The sequence below is a fragment of the Vicia villosa genome, linkage group LG5 (assembly GCF_029867415.1).
Source record: "Vicia villosa cultivar HV-30 ecotype Madison, WI linkage group LG5, Vvil1.0, whole genome shotgun sequence".
NCBI classification, from domain to species: domain Eukaryota; kingdom Viridiplantae; phylum Streptophyta; class Magnoliopsida; order Fabales; family Fabaceae; genus Vicia; species Vicia villosa.
In genome coordinates, this window is record NC_081184.1 from 112855786 (window position 1) to 112877831 (window position 22046).

Sequence of the window (22046 nt, forward strand, 5' to 3'; positions counted from 1 at the left end):
AGGCACAATTTACATATTACATTAGCATGTGTCTGTTAGCTATATAAACATTGAAATGAATTTTAAATAAAACAATGTGGGACTATATTCTAACATAAATTGGAACTGGGAGATTAGAACATACTAAAGATATCCAAAACATTCCTGGTTTCAAGTTGATGCATTTAAATGAGGTGCACCAGTATGGGCACATATATTTCAATAGTGAAAAGGCATTTTCTATTGTAAATACTTCAACATCAAGATTTGAATACTTCTTCTTCTCCACCTGTCTTGTTTCTTCAGCTATGGAGCATTGATGTGGGTTTAAATGTTGGCTTTATTGCAAGCTATTTAATCGTAGACAGTGCAAACTATTTATTGCAAGCTATGGAGCATTGTTTCTTTAGTTAAATAGGAATTGGTCCTTCCACTGACTTGACAAAAGACAATGCTAATTGTTTGCGTAATTTTGCTGAAGTCAAAAGGGTTGTTATCCAGGGTGCAACACCGTGATAAGGAGTTTAAGACTGAGTTGAGTGCCATTAGTAAGACCTGCCACAAAAACCAACAAGTTGTAGATCAAAACTAAGTATTGGACAATAATGAAAAATTATTCAACAAACATATCACAATTCTAATGTCACATACACCCCTAATGTTATATAGAACTCACTGCTTTCATAAACAACCAATATACTACATTGCGCATTTCCCATTAATCTCAATAGCATTGGATTGTTGAAGATTTGTTGCTTCTCTCAATGCCTCTCTCTTTGTTACATTGCGCTTTTCACATCCCAGTGGAACTGTTCTTGTACTTGTTGAACTCTATAATACTGTCCTTTCTGGTTTCCACCTAGAAGGTAATAAACAAGTCTCACATCGGTTTGTTTACAAATTACATAAGCTTTTAAAAAGCTCAAACAAGCAAGACAAATTGTTTAAATGAATTGAAATCACAAAGGGCATAATATTGTGCATTAGTGCAATTTAAAAAAATAGGCTATAGGCCCAATAATTCCTATTTAATATTTTAATTAATAAATTTATTAATTATGTAAAAATAGTATTAATTAATTAGTTTTAAAACATATTAATTCAGATTATTAAATATTAATTTATTTAAAAATATATTAATTAAAAATTATCCTACTCATCATTCCCACGTAATTAAAAATAATTTTTTTATCCTAATCATCCATGCCACGTATGCAAAAGTGGAGGGGAGCCACAAAAATCTAAAGTTCATCAAAATTAAGGGACCAGAATCGCTGATTTTGTAATAGGGGGACCAATTGTTTAAAATGTTCAAACTAGGGGGACCAAAAATGCATTTAAGTCTTTAACTTTTATATAGCAAGGATCCCCCATTTTTACATTTAAAAACCTTTGGTTGTCTTGCTTTTTCCTCTACTATAACTACTCATGGAACTAAATTTGACACTCGTACTAGGAAAACTATATTTTTAGGCTTTAAAAATGGCACAAAAGGATACTTTTTATATAATTTGCAATCACAAGAATTTATTATTTCTAGGAATGCTATATTTTATGAATCTATCTTTCCTTTTAATACTAATGCTCATACCACCAACAACTCCCCCAAGGCCTAAGCCAACTAGCATCAACATTGAACTTGACCTTGAGCCTATCCTACCTACTCAAACTATTGAACCTGACCCTGACCCTACTTTATCACCTCATCCCTTACGGCATTCCCCTCCTCCCACAATAACTACACATCCCCATAACAACAATCCTTCTACTCACCCGAATATCTCTCATAAAGCACCCAACCCCATCCTCCCCTATTAAGACTCTCTACTCAGATTAGTCATCCCCTAGATATCTAAATGACTATCATTGTAACCTTTTGCAAAATCACCTAACAACCAACCATATATCCCATGCTAACCCCTTCCCTCTATCTTCCGCTCTCACCTACAACAATTTCTCCTCACCTTATAAAAACTTTTGCCTTTCCATCTCCTCCCTCACTAAATCCAGATCTTATAACCAAGCCTCTAAAATATATTGTTGGAACCGTGCTATGCAAGCTGAACTAGACGCCCTAACTTCAACCAACACTTGGTCTATAATTGACTTACTTCCGAATAAAAACCCATAGATTGTAAATGGCTATATAAAATTATATTTCATGCCGATGGATTTATAAAGTGCTACAAAACTCTGTTGACAATAATACCAAAGTCTGCAAGCTACACAAGTCCCTTTATGGACTCAAACAAGATAGCATACATTGGTATTCTAAACTGTCTGATTCCTTAGTTTCATTAGGTTATAAACACTCTATTGCTGACTATTCTTTACTTACCAAACATCACAGTTCTTCTTTTACTACTTTACTAATTTATGTTGATGACATTGTTCTTGCTGGAAATGATTTTTTCGGAAATTCAATATGTTAAATCTTACCTTCACGACTGTTTTAAAATTAAAGATTTAGGGAATCTTAGATATTTTCCTAACATAGAAGTTGCCCGATCTTCCAAAGGTATCGTTATTAATCAAAGAAAATACACCTTAGAACTTTTGGAAGATTCTAGGCAGCTTGCTACCAAGCCATCTAAAACTCCTTATGACCCTTCCCTTAAGCTTGACTGTGCAGATTCTCCTCCTTTAGAGGATGAAACTCAATACAGACGGCTCCTTGGAAGATTTTTATATTTAAATACCACTAGATCCGATATAGCCTTTACCGTTCAACAACTTAGTCAATATGTTTCAAAACCTAAAACTATTAATTTTAAAGCCGCTATTTGAATATTACAATATTTAAAAACAACCCCATTGACAGGCTTATTTTATTCCGCAACCACTGAATTAATTTTATCTGGTTTTGCAGATTTTAATTGGACGGCTTGCCCTGTTTCTAGAAAATCAATTACCAGATATGTTTGTTTTTTTAGGATCATCTCTAATTTCTTGGAAATCAAAGAAGCAACCCACAGTTTCGCGGAGCAGCTTAGAAGTGGAATACGGAGCCTTGGCAAGTTTAGCTTGCAAGATTCAATGGCTGCACAACTTGTTGACAAATTTGAATTACTCCTTCAATCAACCAACATCTGTCTATTGCGACAATAATTTCGCCATTTACCCCGCTCATGAGAATTTTCCAAAATGAAAAATGTTATGTTCTTAATTAAGCCCCCATAGCCACAGTCAGATGGAAGTTTTTTTTATCGTTCGGGCCTTCACATATTTGGGTCGATCCAGAAGAATGTTTTTGTCCTTTAGCATATATGAAGCCCAAATTGTATCTATCACGCAATGCAAAGGTTAAAAGAAATTCAACTTTCAAGCTTTGTAGTAAAAAAAGGGTTAAATAAGTTTTTGGTCCCTCTAAATATAACAGTTTTCAACTTTAGTCCCTCTAAACATTTCCTTCAAAGAATGGTCCTCCTAAAAATTTTAATTTTAACTTTTGGTCCCTACTACAATTTAGCGACGATTTTTACAATTTAACGACGGTTTTAGCGACAGTTTTAGCGATGGTTTTTGATTTAGCGACAAAATTATTGACAATTTTATCTATGATTTTGCCATGAGGGACCAAAAGTTAAAATTAAAATTTTTAGGAGGACTATTCTTTGAAGAAAATATTTAGAGGGACTAAAGTTGAAAGCCGCTATATTTATAGGAACCAAAAATATATTTAACCCTAAAAAAAATGATGTGTAATTCTAAAGCTAAACATGGCATGGAAATTTGATATTTTTTTTGAAAGTTTCTCATCCAACCTCATAGGTCTCTTATACACCATGCAAAATTCCAATTTTGTCTCCTATTTTCGTAGATGCACATAGGAAGCACCCCATATTTTGAAAAAAATTGTTTCCTTCCGTAGATGCATCTACGGAAGCGTATAAAACATAGTGAAACTTGAAATTTTCCCCATTAAGTTCCGTAGATGCATTTACGGAACACTCTATTGGCAAAACCCATCAAACCTTTCCGTAGATGTAACTACGGAAGATTTTTCCCAATTAATTGAGAAACCTTTCCGTGATGTAACTACGAAAGATATTTCCCAATTAATTTCCCAATTAATTGAGAATTTGAGATTTTCACAATTAATTAGGAAAATCCCAAATTAAGTTACAAATTAATTGGAAAAATCCCAAATTAATTTCTCAATTAATTGGAAAAATTTTAAATTAATTAAGATTATAAAATCTTTCGGAAATGCATCTACGGAAATATGAGGACAACTTTATCAATTTAGTGGTGCGTGAGAGATGGTTAAGGTTAGGTGATTCGACATGGTTATGGTTAGGTGATGACACATTAGAAAACTTTCCTTCAAGGAAGGGAATTTGTATATTACTAAGATTAAGATGTCATTGTAAATGACTCTTAAGGTTCATATATCTCTTTAAATTCTATTTTTTTCAATCACATATCAATAGTGTTGTTGTTGTTCATGTTGAGTTTTATTTCAAAGTTTGAAAAGGATGATTTATTTTTTTTTTCTTTTCAATTTTGTATATAATTTATATGCCAAGTCCAATGTGATATTCTTTATCAGTTTTTCATTTGTATCAATTAACAAAACAAAGAGATTCCAGAATTGAGTAACACTTATGCTTTATATATTACAAACAGATTCCAACAATATCAACATACATGTGAAATTTGAGTGAAATTTCACACTATATGTCAAATTTATTCAATTCTGCCAGATCCCAAACCAGAGTCACAAATCTCCACTCTAATCAACCCCCAAAACCATACATTACAACACATAAACAAAACATAATCAACATTTTCACCATCACCTAACAACCTCTCCTTTCATTGCAAGTGACAAAGCACCAACATTAGCCCCATTCTCCAACCTCACACCAGGCATAACCATAGCTCTACTCCCAACAAACCCATCTTCACCAACCTTAATCTCTCCAAACTTCACCATCCCTCCTTCATCACCTTCATATATATGTCCAAACAACAATGCTTCTTTTCCCACACAACCACCTCTCTCTATCTTAACCATCTCAGGGTTCAACAGTGCTCCCATGCTATCAACATATACATCACCATCATCCATGTCTACTTCAACACCCATCATCTTCATCCATGTAACAAACATTAATGACCCACATGTTATTTCCATGAAATAATCACCTGTTATTGTTCTTATAGCTTGCCATGTAGTATCCAAGATTATGCTTTTACTCCATATAGACACTTTTTCACCCTTTTTCTTCCTTCCTATAAGTACCCATTTGGCTATAGCACATGTTAATGCAGCTATAGTACCTGAGAGAATCCATATCAAAGGAAGTAGCCAAAAGATTGGAACTTTTTTGGTATTCTTTAGGTGAAAAATCAAGTTCAAAGGAGCATAAATTGCTAATCCTAATAAAATATGAGGCGAAACTGTTTGTAAAAATGGCTGAATGAAAAGTGATGAGAAGGTTTGATACCATTTCCTTGTCAATGTGAAGGTTACTTTTTGTGAGTCTTGTTTGTGCAATGGTGAAGTTAAGTTAGCTGTATGGGATTGTGAACCGATATATAAACCACCCTCTTGGAGTATAGAATTCATTGGAGCTACTGAAAGTGCACCAAGGATCACATTCTTTTGGATGAGAGAACCAGGGAGAATTAAGCTTTGACTTCCGATAACCGAGTTATCTTGAACCTCAATTTTTCCACTAAGGTATCCATTGGAAGAATGAAACCCTGTAATTATTTTGCTAAAATCTCCGAGATGGACGCCGTCACCGATTGACATTAACTCTGGATTTGAAACTGGGTTGATGGCTCTAATGGAACAATGCTTGCCAATTTTCGCCCCCATAAGGCGTAAATATACGCAGAAGGCTTCTGTTCCTGAGAGAAGCTTAGCACATCTAAGGTGGCAGGATATGTTTAATCGACATTGAAGCCAGGTTTTGAATTCGTTTTGCTTTGGGTTATGTATGAGGAGACGTGTAAGAACAGCGGTGAGAGTGATGAGTATGAGACTATGAAGCAAGTAAGCGCCGGTAAATGAAATGGCAAAGGTGATGGGGTTTGATGGGACATCATAGAACATTGAAGCATATGCAATGACAGTATACGGTATCCAGTGAAAAGCGCCACATATACAAACAAATGAAAAGTGTTGGAGTGATGGAGGATGTTTGGAGAATTTGATATATAAGAAATATGCAATGGCTGCAGCAAGTGAGGAGAGAAAGCCAACAAGATAGATCCCCATAAAGTGGTAGATGGTATCATATTGAGTTTTGCTGTTAATAACAGGAAGATCTGCATTCTGAAATAAAAAAGTTAAGGAATTAGTTAATCATTCAAACTTCAATTATCTTCTGTTTTTAATTATGATGTAGATATAAGTTCTGTTGCCATAAACTACTTAATTGAGTGTTTATAACATGAAAATATATGCGTAGATTATATAACTTATTTTTGTAAGCATTGTCTAATGGAACATACCTTATCAATATTATCAAGGTTATTTGGCTTTAGCACATGTTCACCTCCTCCAACCTTTTGCAAAGCCTTTACTTCAACACTTTCTCCAACAACACTTCCTTTTTGAATAACAGCATAAGGTCCAATAGAGGAATAGTTTCCAATCCTAACGGGATGGAGACTTAGAACTCCTTTCTTTACCTCATGGCTTTGAACCAAAACCCCTTCCGCAACGACAGCTTCGTCTCCGATTGACACCAGAGCCGGGTCTGTGATGTCAACTGTATCAAGAAGAACTGATGATCCAATTCTTGCACCCAACATCTCAAACCAGTAGTTCAGAAACACTGTTCCTCTGAGGTGTGTTGCCAAAACTTTAGAGGAAATTTCTTGAGCCTTATATAGTGTCCACCACTTGACAAAATCCATTGAATAAATGGAGATGTCAGAAGTATGTTCATAGTTTAGCCCCAATAAAGAACTTCCAAACACTGAAATGCAAATGCAAGTAGAAGCAATGCAAAGAATCCAAGCAAGAGGTGCAAAAACCAGCGAAATTATGTAATTTAACCAAGAAACTCCAGCTACTGATTTATTGGCACATAGGCTGGAATTTGTAAAAGCAGTTATGGATAGATAGGCAGGAGAGGCCAGCATGATTGAGATATAAATAAGAGCCAGGAATTGAAGTAAACGGATACCCAACTGGCGAGACTTGGATACCTCCACAACTGATTCAGTTGAATCAATTTCCGCTTCTGGAACATCGGATGGATTATTTGAAAGCTGAGTCTGAGTCTTTGATAAAAGATCTTCAGAGAAGTTAGCCAATTCTTGAATGCAGGATGCAGTGAAAACATCTATTGCTGCAACTGGTGTTCCAAGAAAATCTGAGAGTTTTTGAGTTGCTTTAACCACACCAATTGAGTCGATTCCATAGGATGTCAGGTTGTCTGTGACTGAGATGTTGTCGATTGATACTCCAGTCTGCTCAGAAATAAGCACTTTCAAAAACTCTACGATGTTGTTCTTATTGATCCTTTTAGTAGTGACAGGTATACTTCTCACTATCTGAGGCTGAGTCTTTGACAGAAGATCCTCTGAGAAGCTAGCCAATTCAAGGATGCATGATGCAGTGAAAACATCTATAGCTGCAATTGGTGTTCCAAGGAAATCGGAGAGTTTTTGAGTTGCTTTAACAACACCAATTGAGTCAATTCCGTAGGATGTGAGGTTGTCAGTGACTGAGACATTGTTGATTAGTACTCCAGTCTGCTCAGAAATAAGAACTTTCAGAAACTCTACAATGTCGCTTTTATTGATCCTCTTACTATCTGCAGGTGAACTTCTTACTAGCTGGAGCTGGAATGGTTTTTCTTCTCTGCAGGTTGATGCAGTAAATGGCCATACCTTAGATTTCTTTGTCATCATAGGTTTCGTACGTAGAGGTACCAAGTGCAGTGTCTCGTCTGTAAATTGTTTGAGACATTCAAATCTCTTGATCTTTCCCGATGTAGTTTTGCTGATGGTTCTAGGCTTGATCAACTTGACAGAAGCAAGACTGACTCCATGTTCTTCTGCCACACGCATCTTAATGATGTCAATCACATCCTTGCTAACTGGCTTACCGTCCCTTACTTCTGCAATCACAACCAACGCAACCTGATCAGAGCCATCTGGAATGGAAATCCCTTTTGCTGATAGAATTTCCTCAGGGACACCTATGACAGCACAGCAACCAGGACGAAGAAACTCAGATGAAGTCTCAACTGTCTTTTCCACGTCAGACGAGTAGATGTTTCTCCCTGCAACAATGATAAGATCCTTGATTCTTCCAGTGATGAATAGCTTCTGATCTATTATTCGTCCCAAGTCTCCGGTTCTTGTGTATTTACGTCCGGGATGATTTGTAAGTTCATTCCTGAAAGTTTTCTGACTCAATTCTTCCCTTCCCCAGTATCCTACTCCTGCACTTGGACTACTAATCCAGACTTCTCCCTCCGTCCCGTCTTCGTGAAACTCTTCGCAAGTGTCTGGGTCAACAATTCTAATGTCGATATCTTTATCTTCCGGACGAATATACCCACAACAAACTCTTCCCTGCCAATCAACAATAATAGGCTTACCTTCTCCAAATGCACAACTTACAAACACACAATTTTCTGCCAAGCCGTATCCAGGAGCCATCACCTTTTGAGATAAGCCAAAAGGAGTTGTTAACTCAATGAATCTTTTCAAGGTCTTCTGTCTCACTGGTTCAGCAGCAACCATAAGAAAAACCAAAGATGAAAGGTCTAAATTCCGAATCTTATCCTTGTCAGACTCTAATCTTCGGATTAGTAACTCGAAGGCAAAGTTAGGGCCGGCACTATGAGTTGCTTGATACTTGCTGATGATTTCAAGCCATAACATTGGCTTCTTGATAAATGTCATAGGTGAAAATAAAATCGCAGATCCACCACTAACAAGAGAGGTAAAAAGTCCTCCAATAAGCCCCATATCATGATACTGAGGAAGCCAACTTACCAGTTTAGTCCTTGAGGTACTTTTGTATCTACTTTGCATCAACTTCACATTATGAATTAGCCCTCCATGAGAGATCATGACTCCTTTAGCATCACCAGTTGATCCCGAGGTAAATTGCAAGAAACATGTATCGTCAGGCTGTGGTTCGTTCTGATCATCAAGATGCTCCAAAACAATGCTCTTAGAGTTCTTGACCCAGGTATCAGTATGCAACCACGGAAGATTTGGCCAACGGCTGGATGACTTCCCATTTTTCCGTGTTAGTGAAATCAAATTTTTCAAAGAACCTGCTCGGACAGCTGAGTGATAAGCTAAAGTTGACAAAATCGCAACAATGCCACATGACTTGGCAATGTTTTCAATTTTCATTAGTGCCTGTCCACTTCTTTGCATGGGATCCGGGGGAATAATTGGAACTGGCAAGACTTTAGCTCTTAGGCATCCAAAGAACGCATCTATAAAATCTAAACCGGGGACGTAGACAAGGAGAACTCGGTCACCGGGCTTGATAACCGGCTTTTGGCTTGTCAAGAGCTTATGAGCAACACAAGAAGAATAAAAATGCTGTTCTCCATAGGTCCTGCGACTCACTGGATTCCCTTCTTCGTTAATCCATGTATAAAGAGTCTTATTTTGAGTAATCGGATGAGTCCCCCAGTACTTTAAGTAGCTATTCAAAGTAGGCAAATTCGGAAATTTCACTTCTGGCAATTCATCTAATTCTTTAGGGTTCTTCTTTTGTAGCTCAGTTTGCAAGGGAAACAAATTCTGCATAAGACATACTTCTATTAGGTGCAGGTCTATTTGGAAAATATGACTGTCTAAGATAAGATCCATAAAATTTATTGAAATGATAAATTACCTTAGTGTAAGGAAATGTCGGCAAATCATTTCTGTTGGCAAAGTTCTTGCAAATTAGAGCCATGGCATAAGATGAGTTCCTTTCTGTTAGCTCAAATGCCATAAGACCACCAACATAATAAGTATCATTTGATCCTTGAAGCTCTGATTCCAACTTTTCATAATATCCATCTTTCATATCTGCATTGAAGCTTCGAAATTTAGAGTCTTGGAATTGAAAGATGGATTTGAAAAATGAAATCAAGAAATACCTTGGCTGCTAACATGAGGAAAATATTTGAAGTTGCGTTGAAGAATGAAACTCTCAACTTCCCCTCCCATGGCTTCTACTGTCTTTATTGCAAGCTCCTTGACAGTTGGTCCCTTAATATCAACTGAGTTTCCGTAGGACCAGAACAAGAATATATTACTGTTATCATAAAATTTCTGCATTGCAACTGGGTTTCCAATTGTGCTGGGATCTTCCATATATTTACTAAAATAATAAAATCCAATGGGAAAATGTTCCAGCCCTTTGATCTTCAAAACCGTGGTGTAGTAATCATTTGTCTCGACTTTGCTGAATAAATCCTTTTCAAGATCACTTGCATCCATTACTTCTTTTCCGCATTCTGCCATAAGACTTGTTCAATAAGTTACCATGCCGAAGAAAGAAACAAAAACTTAGAAAAAATATGTATAGGTGAGAAGTCTACATACCTATGAAAGTAGAAGGCGATCGGTAAATTCTTCCATAATTGAATGGAAACGAACCAGAAATTATGATCTTATCGAATTCCAATGATTCAGCTACATTTAAGTTCTTGATACGAACCACGACCCTGTCTGAGTTCCGTTTGATTGACAACACTTCAGTGTTACATAGAACTCTAAAAGGAAGTGATTCAGCAATCTTCCACCAAAGACTTGTATATCCACCTTTAAATCGTCGAATTTTTCCGGCCATTGACGTTCGAGTAAATTCATGAAGGTATGCATAAGGCATGTCTTGAACAAACCCATATCCTGAAGCAGTGTAACCATAAGCTACAGATTTAGGAACGGATTTGAGTCCATGACACTCTAGATACTCTGGAGTTAAGTCTGAAGCAATGTCGCTAACAGCGTGAACCCCGATACGACCACAATTCTTCACTTTTTCCTGTCAAACAACAACAGCAGCATTCAAATTTCAAGTCAGCGAACAATCTCTATGAACCGTTTGACATTCGAAAGATTATAAAATTTACAGGAGAGTAAGGACTAACTTGTATTTCCAACGTAAGTGACATAACAGATACATAATCATCAGCAACTTTAATATCAAGATATTCTCCTGATGAAGGATCAACAACAGCAAGCTTGTGCGAATCCATTTCTTCTAATTCAGAGCCTGTCTCTTTCGCCAAGTGAAAGATAACTGGAGCACTGCTTGCAGCTAGAACTTGTCCTCCCAAATCATAAACTTTTCCTGTATAGACATTTGCACACATTCAAAATCCATTACCAATTCAACACGTAGTTGTAAATTGCAGACTGCAACCACAATTGTGGTTGCATTGGTCACATTTTACCGCGATTTGAAACCATTTAGAGTGTGAAACTAAACTACGACATACCTTCAATTTCTACTGATTCACACATGCCACCAACTGTGTGATGTTTCTCCATAACTGTAACATTCTTATAACCAAGCCTGGCTAATGCATAAGCAGCTGATAAGCCACTTGGACCAGCACCGATTATTCCGATTCTTGTGTTTTGTGGTAAAGAAGGGTGCAGCTTGGAGAATTGGTCTTCTATTGATCTTTCTGTGTCCATTTCTTTATTTGAAAGAGAAAACTAGCACTCTTTGAAACCTGGTAGTAGTATCAAATAAAGTCACTTAGGAAGCAAGGATATTGGAAACACTGACATTGATACTGATACCTTGACTCCTATAATAATTTACAAAATAAATAAGTTTAACGTAATTATAAGTGTCGGTGTCAATTTTGAAGACGACAGAGGCACATACACATTGTTTTAGAATTGTAGGTGCTACCAACACCTTACTTTAACTCTAGTTGTATATGCACACACATGTACAAGTTTGGAGCAAGAAACAACCCAACAATTGCACTAGATAATGTATATCTTAAACAAAAGTATAGTTAACACTTGTCACATATAATTTAAAAATTGTTTCATTATACACCTTAATAGCATAAACACTGGTCATATAAATGCTAATATATAAACTTTTTTTTACTAAAGATAAAATTAAGTTATTATTTTCCAACAAGATATAAGTTATTTTTTCCAATCGTATTTTAGGGCGTGTAAGATGAACTAGAGCACAATGTTTCAAATTTGTCATAATTAAATTGTAGTTAAATAATGTCTTATAATAGATTTTCAACGGTTAAATCATGATCAAATAAAAATTCTAATTGTTGTGTCACAGTTGAACCATAACTAATTTACACAGAGATTTCAAAAACTTAAGACGACGTTGAAAAAATATGCAAATGAAATCATATTTTATTCATGTCATAAACTTTGAGAAACTATCTCAAATGTACTTAGAAGTAGTTATGTTAGATGTTAAACTTTAATAAACCAATCCAAACATACCTTGCTATAATGTGAGTTGATGTGCTATATTATGAATAACACAAAAATGTTGCATGGATTAAATAGACTAGCTTTTTTTACAGCTTCTGAAAAGTTCAACATTTTTGTGTATTATAAAAACTTATTAAAAAATGACCAAGTATGTCTTTGTTCTGCAATTTTTTTTCACCTCCGTTCTACTTGTTCAGTTGAAGAAAATGAGATAAATAAGCTGAGTGCAATTTTTTCTTCTGCTATAGATATTTAACTATAGTGTAGCTTCTTTTTTTCAGCTTTTGAAAATTTCAACATGCCTATGATAAAAACTCATTAAAAAATTACCAAGAGACATTTTTGAAAATTTCAACATTTCTATGATAAAAACTCATTCAAAAATGACAAAGAGACATGAAGAAAATTCAACAACATTTTGGACACAGAAATTTTAATATACCTCAGAAGTGAGCATGAAAATAAATGGCTTGTAATGAATTACTGAGTTCATTAATTGCTCTTAATTAAGTCTTAATTTATATATAAACAAAGTGTCCAATTAATCCAAGCTATGATAATGCAACATATTAAAGGATCATAAGATATTCCATTTTAGATTCTTATAAATTCAGCTTCATGCTAAATGTAACGTTTGAAGAATCCATCAACATGCTGATAATTATGAACTTTTCAAACTATAATATTCATTATTCATACATTATGAGTTGGATTCCTTCTAGAATGAAAGCAGAAGATGAAGTTTGTTTGTTAATTAAACTGAGATTAATGGATTATGCTTTTGAAGATACGAATCAGTGCACATTATATATTGCCGCTAAAATGTTACAGGTTAAGAGAAGCATGATCGGTTCATAGCGGAATTTACAATGAGTGTTGAAAATTTGTGGTCACCGTTTTAATTTTGTTGTTTTGTTCTTTGTTTTGTTCTTTTATAAGACACAGTGTAATAGTTTTAAATAAAAAAAGAGTGTGGATCTTTAATTTCTATTTTTAAATAAAAATTATATATTTTTTTATCATGATCTAGATTAACAACCGTAGTTAAATACCAGGACATTCACCACAGTTGGTTTTATCAACCGTGCTGAAATAGACTACTTATATAAACTAACTTAATTCACTTCAAAACTAACCGCACTCAAAGTGAAACTCTTACTTTTCTCGTCTTACTCCAATCTCTTAAAACCCCATCATATTTTTACAAAACTCCAACATAACTTCTCCAACTAGTATGAATTAAGGAAATATATCTCGAATCTTTGCCGGACAAAACAGGTAGCTCATATCTTTGTCTTCATTTTTCTCGAATCTTTTCAAGAAAAAGTACGTACGTGAAACATTTTGTGAGTTATGATATTGTTGTTGTTCAAAATATTTGTTTTGTTTTTCTTGTTCAAAGTATACGTGAAATATTTGCCTTGGTCCAATATAGGATTTATTATTTTCTTGTTGTTAGTAAAATGAGATTATCGGTTTTATTGTTATTTTTGTTGAGATAAGTAAAAGGTTTAAGTTATTGCTGAGATGTGTTGTTGTTTTGTTAAGGTAGGTTGTTGTTTATATCAAGATAAATTATTATTTTTGTCGATAAATGTTGTTGTTTGAGTTATTGTAGATGTTTTTATTAGGTAAGTTGAAGTTTTTGTCGAGGTATGTTGTTGTGTTGTTAATGTAAATTTATTTTGTCGTTGATAAATGTTGTTGTTTGTGTTATTGTAGATGTTTTTATTAGGTATGTTGACGTTTTTGTTGAGGTATCTTGTTGTATTGTTAAGGTAGATTTATATTTTTATTGATAAATGTTGATGTTTGTGTTATTTTAGACGTGTTTCTTGAAGTATATTGATGTTTTCATTGAGGTATGTTGTTATTTTGTTATGGTTTTTTGTTGATAAATTTTGTTATTTGTGTTATTGTATGATGTGTTTGTATAAGTATTTTATTGTTTATGTTATTGTATACATTGCCACTTTTATTTCATTCAGCCAACATGTTCTAGAAGATGAGTTTATTATATCTATTTTGGACCGGGCAAAAAGCCCAATTGACCAAGGCCTAATTCATCTCAAATCCACCCTACTCGATTCAATATATAAAAATAGTTCACATGCTATGAAAAGGTACAGTCTCTGATCTCCATTTTCATTATACTCATTTTGAATATTTAACCGACAAGGTTGCGAAGTGCTAACTATGCAGGTCCACTCCGCGCCACCTTAAAGGAGATGAAAGTCACAATTCAAGATCAATAGTTATTCATCTCTCTTCATTTCTGGTTCCTTCGCTGAGCTAGAGCATCCATTTTTAATTCCCGAACGGAACAATGGTCCCGTTTGCGAGAATCGACTTCTGATACCTATAATTTTCACGAGAATCGTGTTTGCTTCACGAACAACATCAAGCAAACTCAGAAATTCCTGATATGAATTTCTACAATTCACATCCAGATCTCTGATTAACCAATTCGCAATCTCCTTATGTCGCCAATTCAAAAGCAGATCAGTTTCTGATTCATACATTCTCGTCGAATTCAAAATCGCCTTTCATTTTTATTATTCAGGGCCTTTTGAAATCTCATAATCAAGGAGTGCTCAAAAGCAAAATTAGAGAACTATAGTAGCCAATTCGAATCGTCATCCTTTCAACCATGATTTTCTAGAATACGGATTTTTGATTCTCTTGAAAATTATGCAAGATAGCAGAGGAAATGATTCCAAATAATATTAATATTTATTCAACTTTTTAATTAACTAATTATTTTAATTAAAATATAAAATTAAAAAAAAAATGCAAAATATAGACGCCAGATGGATTGACGCGCTCTCTTTGAATTTTAATGTAGCGCCAATTGAATTGGCCTATTTTCCTGGAGGCACCAATTCATCTAACTTGCCTTTCAAAATATTAAGTGGAGGCGTCAATTTACCTTACTTGAACTCTACCATGCAATTTTTATGTTTGAAAAATGAATATTTTAAAAAAATATTAGGCAAATATGATTATTTTGATATTATTGTTAGAAAACATGAATATTTTTTTTAAAACAAAATTTCACAATACGAATATTTGTGAAAATAGAAACTTGAAAAAAATGGAAGTAGTATCTATAAGGGTGTGTTTGGATTGGCGGTGGACAGAATTGATTCTAGTAGAATTGAGTTTGGTAGAATTGATTTTAGTAGAATTGAGTTTAGCAGAATTGATTTATGTTTGGATACATTTTTGTAAAAGTGAGTTGAATAATAAATTACAGTGTAAAAATCATCCAGAATCAATTCTGGAGACAGAAGCTACAAATTCTAGCTTCAAGTAGAATCAATTCTGGAGACAGAATCAATTCTACTTTTATCAAAACAAACATCTTAAAATTACCCAGAATTGATTCTACGCCTCTAGAATTGCTTTTGGCATTTTCAAAAGCCAAACCAAACATGCACTAAAAAGATTTATAAATCACGGTTGAGGCTGAGGTCTCTAAGCCACTAATGTTTAAGTTTGGATACAATAGAACACACAAAATATTCAATCTTTCATTTTTGCTAAATTTGGTAATATTTAACGGTTTTTTTTATAGAAGAAACACGTAAATCATCTATACATTGATACTATTGCATGGACCACCTTATCTCGTTATCGTCTAAAGTTTTTAGAGGTTTTGGGTAGGTTAACAATAGTTTAAGTATGGAAAAAAAATATATCCTATTTAATAATGATTTAACGTGACGAATAATTTATGAGGCCCTTTTTAATAATATTTTAACTCTAGAAATTTTGGAGCCCTGTACGGTAGCTCGCCTTACACCCTACTAGCCGTTTTGTAGGATTGAGTTAGGTCAGATCACATTTATTAACATGGTATCAGAGTCTGCTTTAAGATCTAGTAGGCCACCTATTATCAGGTTTCTGCTATCGAGCCACCCACCATTTATTTCTAGGCTCCGGTTGTCTAGTTCTAGGTCTGAGGGGGTATGAGTCTAATTCTGGGCGTGAGGGGGTGTGTTGAGAGTCCCACATCAGGTATATATGGTCTGAACATGTGCTTATAAGTGAGATAATCTTCACCCTACTAGTCGGTTTTGTAAGGTTGAGTTAGGTCAGACCACGACTATTAACACAAACCTAAATGGATAGATACTAGAGTTATATATCATGTGACTAGGTCTTTAAGGACCTGAGACCTTGAGAGGAACACACTTTCAAGACTCAAGCGTTTCACTGCTAGACCACACGCATGCACACTTAAAGTTGGGATTGTATTTGTGAAATTAAAGTTGAAATCAATTTTTACAATCTTAATTAACGTGAACAGTACCCAAAAAATCAATTAATTATATTTATATAAAACCCAATTGAATCAAAAAATTGTTGCTAATCAGATAATACAATTTAAAACAGTCAATTTTGTTAGACTATTATATAACTTGCGTGTTGCGTGGTTGACCTATAATATATTATTGTCACTGTTTATGAAATTTTAAATTTTATCAAATTTTTTAATTATTATTTTGTTTGTGGAGTGTTTTTCAAATGATTTTATTTGAGTAATTATTATACGTGATTTTATAAGCATATATTTGAGAAAAAAATTGAATTTTAAAAATAGTAGAGGGGATCAATTGATCATGTTTATAAAAAAAAAATTCTAACAAATTTATTTGAATAATTATTATATACGAGTTTATTATAATATTTGAGAATATGTTGAATTTTAAAGAATAATAAAAAAATCAATGTAATTGTAAATAATATAGGAATTATATAAAATTTTATCAATAATAAGTTTGTATCTTAAAAATATAATAAATAAATATTTTTACATAATAATATATTAATAACTTTCCGCCACTATAAATTTACAAATTAAATTAAATAAAAAAATGTAAAATTGAAGAGAGGAAAATGAAGAATTCCTTATGTGTCATTCTAATAATGCTTATCATTTTTAAATTAATTTTTAATATTTGTTTGATCACTTTATTTGTATTTATTTTAGTTCTATTTTTTATATTAAGTCTTTAATTTTCATTTTTCTTGAAGATATGGCATATGTGGAGGTATTGTATTTCCTTTAAATTCTTTAAAGTGTGTCTTTTGTGGTGTAAATTTAGAGGATAGAGATTTTATTTTTTTTATATCTAAAGTTGTGAAGATTATTTGGAAAGAAATAGTTCTCTGGGTTGGTAACCGCTTGGTTTAGAGGAGGAGTGCCTTTCGAGTTTTTTGGATTGATACTTATTTTGCAAAGGAAAGAAGGTTAAGGAGGGCAAATTGAGAGTTATTTGGCTTGCAACTTTTTGGTCCATTTGGCTTTTGCGCAACGAGATATGCTTCTGGAACGACAGTTGAAATGTTGATAATACGGTATTGAATATAAAAATTTTGGTTTGAAATGGTCGTTTATATGAGATATTACTTATCTCAATTCTAGTTTTTACGATTTTAGCAAAGATCCTTTGCTATTCTTATCGTAATTTCAATTGGTTTGTAATTTTTGTTTGTTTGCGTTTTTCCTGTTTTAGCAAAGATCTTTTACTCTCAAAAGTTAGGTTGGGAGATCTTCAGGCCAAACAACTCATATGCGGCAATCAAGCGGCACTCAATATTGCATTTAATCAGATTTTTCCGGAACGAACTAAACACGTAGAAATAGACTTTCGTTATGTAAGAGACAAATTATTTTCAGGAGAAATCACCACCGAGTTTGTCAAATCTAAAGACCAATTGGCTGATATATTCACTAAGTGTCTTGAGGGTTCTCAAGTGATTACATTTGTAAGAAACTCGGCTCATATGACATATACAATCTAACTTGAATGAGAGTGTTAAGAATCAATATTTATATGTAAAATATTCCATAGAATACTCTTTAGTCTATCTCGAATAGAATAGAATATGTCATAACATATTTTTTATGTAATTAATTCAATAAATTATAAATCTCACTATATAATATAATTTCCATAGTACTATTAAAACACAATTTTTATTCAAATTATTTCAACCTATGATAAAAGCCTATTCAAAAATGACTAAGAGACACTAAACAATTGACTGGGTTACTTTCTTCTATAAATATTTAACCATAATAGTTTTTTTTTTTCCAGCTTTTGAAAAGTTCAACAATTCTAAGATAAAAAACTTGTTAAAACATGACTAAGAGAGGGACATGAAGAAAATTCAACAACATTTTTGACCGAGAAATTTTCATATACCTCAGAAGTGAGCATGAAAAAGAAACACGTTTAGTTGTTCAAAGTGCTGAGTTCATTACTCTTAATTAAGTCTTAATTTATATATAAACAAAGTGTCCAATTAATACAAGCTAAGATGATACAACATGTTACAAGATCATAAGATATTCCATTTATGATTCATATAAATTCAACTTCATGCTAAATGTAGCGTTTGAAGAATCCATCTACATATGCTGATGATAATTATGAACTTTTCAAACTAGAATACTCATTCATGCATTATAAGTTGGATTTCTTCTAGACTTTGAAATATAGAAATGATATCTTGACATCGTACACACTTTGCAAATATACTGGTTTTTTTTTTTGCTCTCTTTCTTAATTAATTCACTTAATTTAAATTTAGTAGTAGTGTTTCACAACCTATTCATAAATTTGCTGAGTTTAATGGACATGTTCTTTCGCCCACTAAAAAATACATGTTTGTGATGTTATCAAAATAGTTTTAAATTAGATTAAGACATTCGTAGTTATAAATTAGTACTATTGAATTTTAATTATATTAAGAACTTTTTCAAATACATTCAATATATTTTTGTTATAATAATTTAGTATAAATTATAATTGAGATTAAAATATGAATTAATGACAAATGAATAATATACTTTACTTTACTTGAAAGAAAAAAATATATGCTAGAGGTACATTTAAAAGTAAAAGGCTAAATTGGCAATATTAAAGTCGCCAAAATGGCTTAATCATTTAGTACAAAACAAGATATCCAAAATATTCTAACATTACAAAATAAAATTTCTCTAACTACTAAACTCGGCTGGGAGAGAGGCTTGCCTGTACTTCGAAGCGGACACTGAAGGTGTGAAAAATATTAGAGATGAGGGGTTTGAATAGGATTTTTAAAACACAACTTTTTATAAAAAAGTATTTCCCCTTTTTTTGAAACAACAAGTTCCTTACTATTGATAATAACTAAAAGATGCAGAAAGGAAAGAACAAGTTATTTTATACCGGTTCACTTGAAAAACCCTCAAGCTAGTCCAGTCCACCCTTGCGAGGTGATTTCGTCTCTCTCAATCGAGGACTTAATACATTATAACCGAACTGATTACAATCGAACGAGCAACAACCGGTGACTAACGTTTGCACAGACAACCCCTGTGACTAACGACCTGCATATGCAACCCCTTTGACTAACAACATGCACAAGAAACCGCTTGTGACTAACAACCTCTAAGACTCTCTAGTCCTAGACTTCTCGAGACAGGTGACCTTCACTCGGTCTGTCAAGGAACAATCAAACAACCTTTGATCACGGTTTGTTTACAGTATAAATGCTTCTACACAAGCAGGATGTAAACTTTCTTTTTCAAATCTAAGACTAAAAGAAAAATGAAGCTATTAACAATCTATATAGAGTGAGTGTGTTCGTTGAGGTTCAGCTTCTTCTTTGAGTCTTCAAGCCCTTTTATAGCCAATAAAATAATATAACCATTGGAGGGCAAATTCTGAGTCTTGCAGAATGTTGGCGGCTTATTTGTAGTGGGAGACAAGATAGTACGTAATGTCCGTCCTTTTCTTTGAGTGAAGCGAAACATTTGCCTGCACCTTGTACTTCTGTAATACAGTATAACATTAACTTTTTCTTCTTGAACTTTAGAGGCTCACAACATGAGTTGGAAGAAAAAGAATGAACTTTGAATTCTTCAGAACTTCAAGTCTTCAAAGTCTTCAGAACCGCATCTTCAGCACTTGGTCTTCAGAATTATTTTGTCTTCAGAACTTCAAGTCTTCAGAGTCTTCAAAACCACGTCTTCAGAGTCTTTTAGCACTTGGTCTTCAGAACTGATTTCTTCAGAACTTCTATCAGAGTGATTACTTCAGATGCTTCTGCTTCTGAAGTTGTTGCTACTGTTCATCAGAACCTTGTAGCGCGAAAATATAACCTGATGACTTATGATGTTTTGGCTACGCCTTCTCATCAGAATCAAACCTGTTTGTTAAGTACTCAACAATAACAAACGTTAGTATAACAAAATTGTTCATATACACTGTTATCATCAAAACTCAGAGACGTATTGCAAAACCAAATCTTGTTCTAACAGACACTACCAGGCGACGCTCAATCACAAATCTGGGTTTTTTCAACTATTCGATCTTGGTCTCCAATTTTTGCGCCTTTTCGATGTGTTGAACTCCTGCTTTGATTTCGTCATCAAGCTCTTTGCGATCCAGTTTTTGGATCTCGTCTTGACGATCTTTCGCACATTGGATGTTCTTTTTAAGTTCTTCAATATGCTTCTCCCAAGTGGAAATGTTGCTGGCACAAGGATTATACTTTTCATCATTCTTCGAAAGCGTTTTTTCCAAGGTCTCTACCTTGGAAGTAAAGGCAGTGGCTACATTCCACTCTCTGGTTTGAGTTCCCATCCTGCCTTCTATTTTGTTTGAAGCTTCATGCTTTCGAAAATAATCTGATTGAAGATTTTCAATGAGAAACCCAAGTTCAACTAGCACATCTGAGACCTATGTGGAAACATTAATAATGTCAACCTTCCTTAGCAACTCCTTGATACCGAGGTAAGCATTGATGTTCTGCTCCAGCGCATGTATCGGGTTGAGGTTCTTCACCTTGTTTGGGTTTTTCTTCTTCTTCATCGGGTGTTGCTTTATCTGCATTCGACATATGTGCATCTTCATCCATAATGTCGTCTTCGTCTTGATGAGGAATCTCCGGTGAAGAGTTCTCTGGTTGAACTGGTTCTTGGTTTCCGATATTTGGAATCACCATGTTATTGTGCCTATAGTTATCACTCTCAGTCTCAAAGTCCGATGATTCTAATAGGTGGGGTGATGTTGGGTTAGGAGTTGCTTGTTGAATTTCAAAAAATTTATTCACTTTGCTATTAGATCCTTTGTTTGACTCCTTATTATAAATAGGGTGAATGGAACGTGAGTTAGTACTCACAACAACTTCATATTGATGCTCGAAGTAGTAGTGTCGGTGTGATCACCCTACGGAAAACAAAAGTTAAGCGTCAATCGAAATCGGAAAAAATACATCAAAAAGAGAAGTAAAGTTAGATAAAGTACCTTAGGACATGTGGGTCTAGAGCTAGAGTTGCCATTTTCGAAAACCTCGACAAAATAAATAGTTGGAGGAGGTTCAACATTTAGTACCCTTTGAACAATAGGTTTCTCTAGCTTGAGTTAGCTTGTTATCTTCTTCTGAACTATGGAGGTAAAATTCCTGGCTTTCTTCTTTGGAGCAGATTTCGATTGTGGCAAAGACACATCCTCTTATTCTGATTCAATGGAGATAGCCTCTTATGGAGATGGTTTACGTTTCTTCAAAGTGGGAGGAGGTTTCTTGCTTACTTGAAAATTACAAAGATAAGTAATCGAATACACATATGTAAATGATGATATTTGTAA

General features: G+C 34.0%; 1 protein-coding gene across 1 annotated transcript; it reads right to left on the reverse strand.

Moving 5' to 3' along the window:
- Positions 1-4573: 4573 nt before the first annotated feature.
- LOC131605182 (uncharacterized) lies at positions 4574-11701 on the reverse strand. The gene is made up of 7 exons (XM_058877570.1): positions 11412-11701; positions 11061-11263; positions 10513-10954; positions 10065-10424; positions 9815-9993; positions 6448-9720; positions 4574-6268 (listed from the first exon to the last, which is right to left on the reverse strand). Exons 1-7 carry the CDS (start codon positions 11611-11613, stop codon positions 4778-4780), a joined length of 6150 nt encoding a protein of 2049 aa, XP_058733553.1. The 5' UTR covers positions 11614-11701; the 3' UTR covers positions 4574-4777.
- Positions 11702-22046: the final 10345 nt, after the last annotated feature.

What these genes read in the sequence shown, in the direction of transcription:
- LOC131605182 (XM_058877570.1), bottom strand. Translation starts at nt 11,613, where the DNA reads ATGGACACAGAAAGATCAATAGAAGACCAATTCTCCAAGCTGCACCCT. An exon ending in TGAATCAGTAGAAATTGAAG is followed by an intron (nt 11,264 to 11,411) that starts GTATGTCGTAGT and finishes ATGTCTATACAG; the next exon opens with GAAAAGTTTATGATTTGGGA. An exon ending in CACTTACGTTGGAAATACAA is followed by an intron (nt 10,955 to 11,060) that starts GTTAGTCCTTAC and finishes GTTGTTTGACAG; the next exon opens with GAAAAAGTGAAGAATTGTGG.